The following is a 2,594-nucleotide window of genomic DNA, read 5'->3' on the forward strand; positions in this document are numbered from 1 at the left end:
TGGGAAAGGGTGTAACACATTTTAAAAACAGTTTAACCGTAGGCACATTGGAGATGGGAAAGGGTGTAACACGTTTTAAACAGTTTTTACCTAATCGGCACATTGGGGAGGGAAAGGGTTGTAACACGTATTTTAAACAGTTTACTACGGCACAGTGGGGATGGGAAGGGTGTAAACGCGTTTTAACAGTTTACGCTACGGCAACATTGGGGATGGGATAAGGGTGTAACACGTGTTTAAACAGTTTACCTACGGCAGCAGTGGGGATGGGAAAGGGTGGTAACACGTTTTAAAACAGTTTTTACCTACGGCACATTGGGGATGGGAAGGGTGTAACGCGTTTTAAAAACGTTTACCTACGGCACATTGGGGATGGGAAGGGTGTAACACGTTTTAACAAAACAGTTTCCTACGGCCAGTGGGGATGGGAAAGGGTGTAACACGTTTTAAAACAGTTTTACCTACGGCATGATTGGGGCTGGGAAAGGGGTAACAGTTTTAAAACAGTTTACCGCTAGGCCACAGTGGGTGATGGGAAAAGGGTGTAACACGTTTTAACGATTTAACCTTACGGCAACAGTGGGATGGGAAAGGGGTGTAACACGCGTTTTTAAATCATTTACCTACGGCAACAGTGGGGATGGGAAAGGGTTAACCGGTTTTAAACAGTTTACCTACGGCAACAGTGGGGGATGGGAAATGGGTGTCAACGTATTTTAAACAGTTTTGTTTAACCTAGGCACAGTGGGGGGATGGGAAAGGGTGTAACACGTCTTTAAAACAGTTTACCTACGGCACAGTGGGGGATGGGGAGGGTGTAACCGGTTTTAAACAGTTTACCTAACGGCACAGTGGGGCTTGGGACAGAGTGCAACACGTTTTTAAACAGTTTACCTACGGCACAGTGGGGTTATGGGGATAAGGGTTGTAAATCACGTTTTTAAACAGTTTTACCTACGGCACAGTGGGGGATGGGAAAGGGTGTAACGACGTTTTTAACAGTTACCCTATGGCAACACTATCGGTCTGCATGGGCTGGTCCCAGCTCCATGCCGTCCGGGCAGGCACAGGTGTACTTGGGGGAGTGGTCAGTGATCTGGGGGGCTTTGAGACACAGGTACTCACAGCCCCCATTAGGTAGACTGCCCATGTTACAGCTGTCTGGAGCTAGACAGGAAGAGACAACAGAGACATATCACACAGTAATACGACTGTCAGGCACTCAACATGTATTCATAACACTCGTTGACTAAATATTATTGTTACGGTACAAAGACATGGTTGGAAAGCGTCTCTYTGTTTCCTAAAATAAGATTTAATATCATGTCCAAAAGCTAGCAGTGCTAAGGTACATAACAAACATCTCCCTTCCCTCCTTCCAAACATAAAAGGCTGCACACACCTCGCTAGGTCTAAAACTGACTTTAAAATGCCTCCTGTTCTCCTAACTGGGCTTCCAGGAACTAGAGAGACAGCTTTTATGTCCCCAACTCTGAAGAGGAGATGAGGGAGAGGAGGCCGATACTAAGGAATGGGATGTGTGCTGTTATACAAGAGGATGCTGCAAACACTGCAGGGATGTTGCAATACTCCTCTTCCCTCAGTTCTTCTACAGATAGACATATCACTACCACAGAAACTCAGCTTCAAAGTTCAGCTCACACTGACAAAGAAAATAGGACAAAAAGAAAAGCTGAGAAGGAAAGCAAAGAAAAGTCTTCCTGAAATGTGTAGATTTAAAAAAAGCCTTAGAACAGAATGTGATCTTAGAACAGGATGTGATCTTAGAACAGGATATGGAAATAGAACCATTTAAAATCAAACCCGATCTGTAGGTGAATGATCTTTTGTTATGTGTTATGAAAAGAGTTATTCTTAAACGAGAGAGAGAGAGAGAAACATAGGAGCGATAGAAATACAGAGCATTGAGAAAGAGCGACAGCGAGAGAGATAGAGACAGAGAGAGACAGACAGAAAGAGAGAGACTGACAGAGAGACAGCGAGAGAGATAGAGACAGAGAGAGACAGACAGAAAGAGAGAGACTGACAGAGAGACAGCCAGAGAGACTGACAGAGAGAAATAGAGAGAAAGAGAGAGACTGACAGAGAGATAGAGACAGAGAGAGACAGACAGAAAGAGAGAGACTGACAGAGAGACAGCTAAAGAGACTGACAGAGAGAAATAGAGAGAAAGAGAGAGACTGACAGAGAGCAAGAGAGGGAGAGTGTCAAAGCAAGACAGAGAGAATAGGGTAATGAAACCAGCAGAGGTAGCACTATGATGAATATTTCACTTTGGAGACACTTGAGAAACTAAGGTTGTGTCTGAAAAGACACCCTATTCCCTATATAGTGCACTACTTTTGACCAGGACAATACATAGGGAACGGGGCGCCATTTGGGACACAGACTAACTCTACAGCACTAGTTAATTTATATATTTCTTTCATTTATATTTTATTAGTAGTGCTCTTTATTAATGAGAGAGTGTAATCAGCTCCACTCTACTGGCCCTGAGACAACACTGGCACACTCTGACTGAGAGGGAGAAAACAAAGCATCGAAACACAACACTCACACACGCCTGCACACAC

At 44.2% G+C, this 2,594-nt stretch overlaps 1 protein-coding gene across 1 annotated transcript in view; it reads right to left on the reverse strand.

Annotated features, from left to right (window-relative positions):
- Positions 1-1,018: 1,018 nt before the first annotated feature.
- The window catches only part of LOC111975489 (low-density lipoprotein receptor-related protein 8-like), a 73,510-nt gene continuing 71,934 nt past the window's right edge, over positions 1,019-2,594 (reverse strand). The window contains exon 11 of the mRNA XM_070447438.1: positions 1,019-1,167. Within this exon, the coding sequence (XP_070303539.1) occupies positions 1,019-1,167 (149 nt within the window). The remainder of the gene's footprint in view (positions 1,168-2,594) is intronic.

This window comes from Salvelinus sp. IW2-2015, linkage group LG16, assembly GCF_002910315.2.
Source record: "Salvelinus sp. IW2-2015 linkage group LG16, ASM291031v2, whole genome shotgun sequence".
NCBI classification, from domain to species: Eukaryota; Metazoa; Chordata; class Actinopteri; order Salmoniformes; family Salmonidae; genus Salvelinus; species Salvelinus sp. IW2-2015.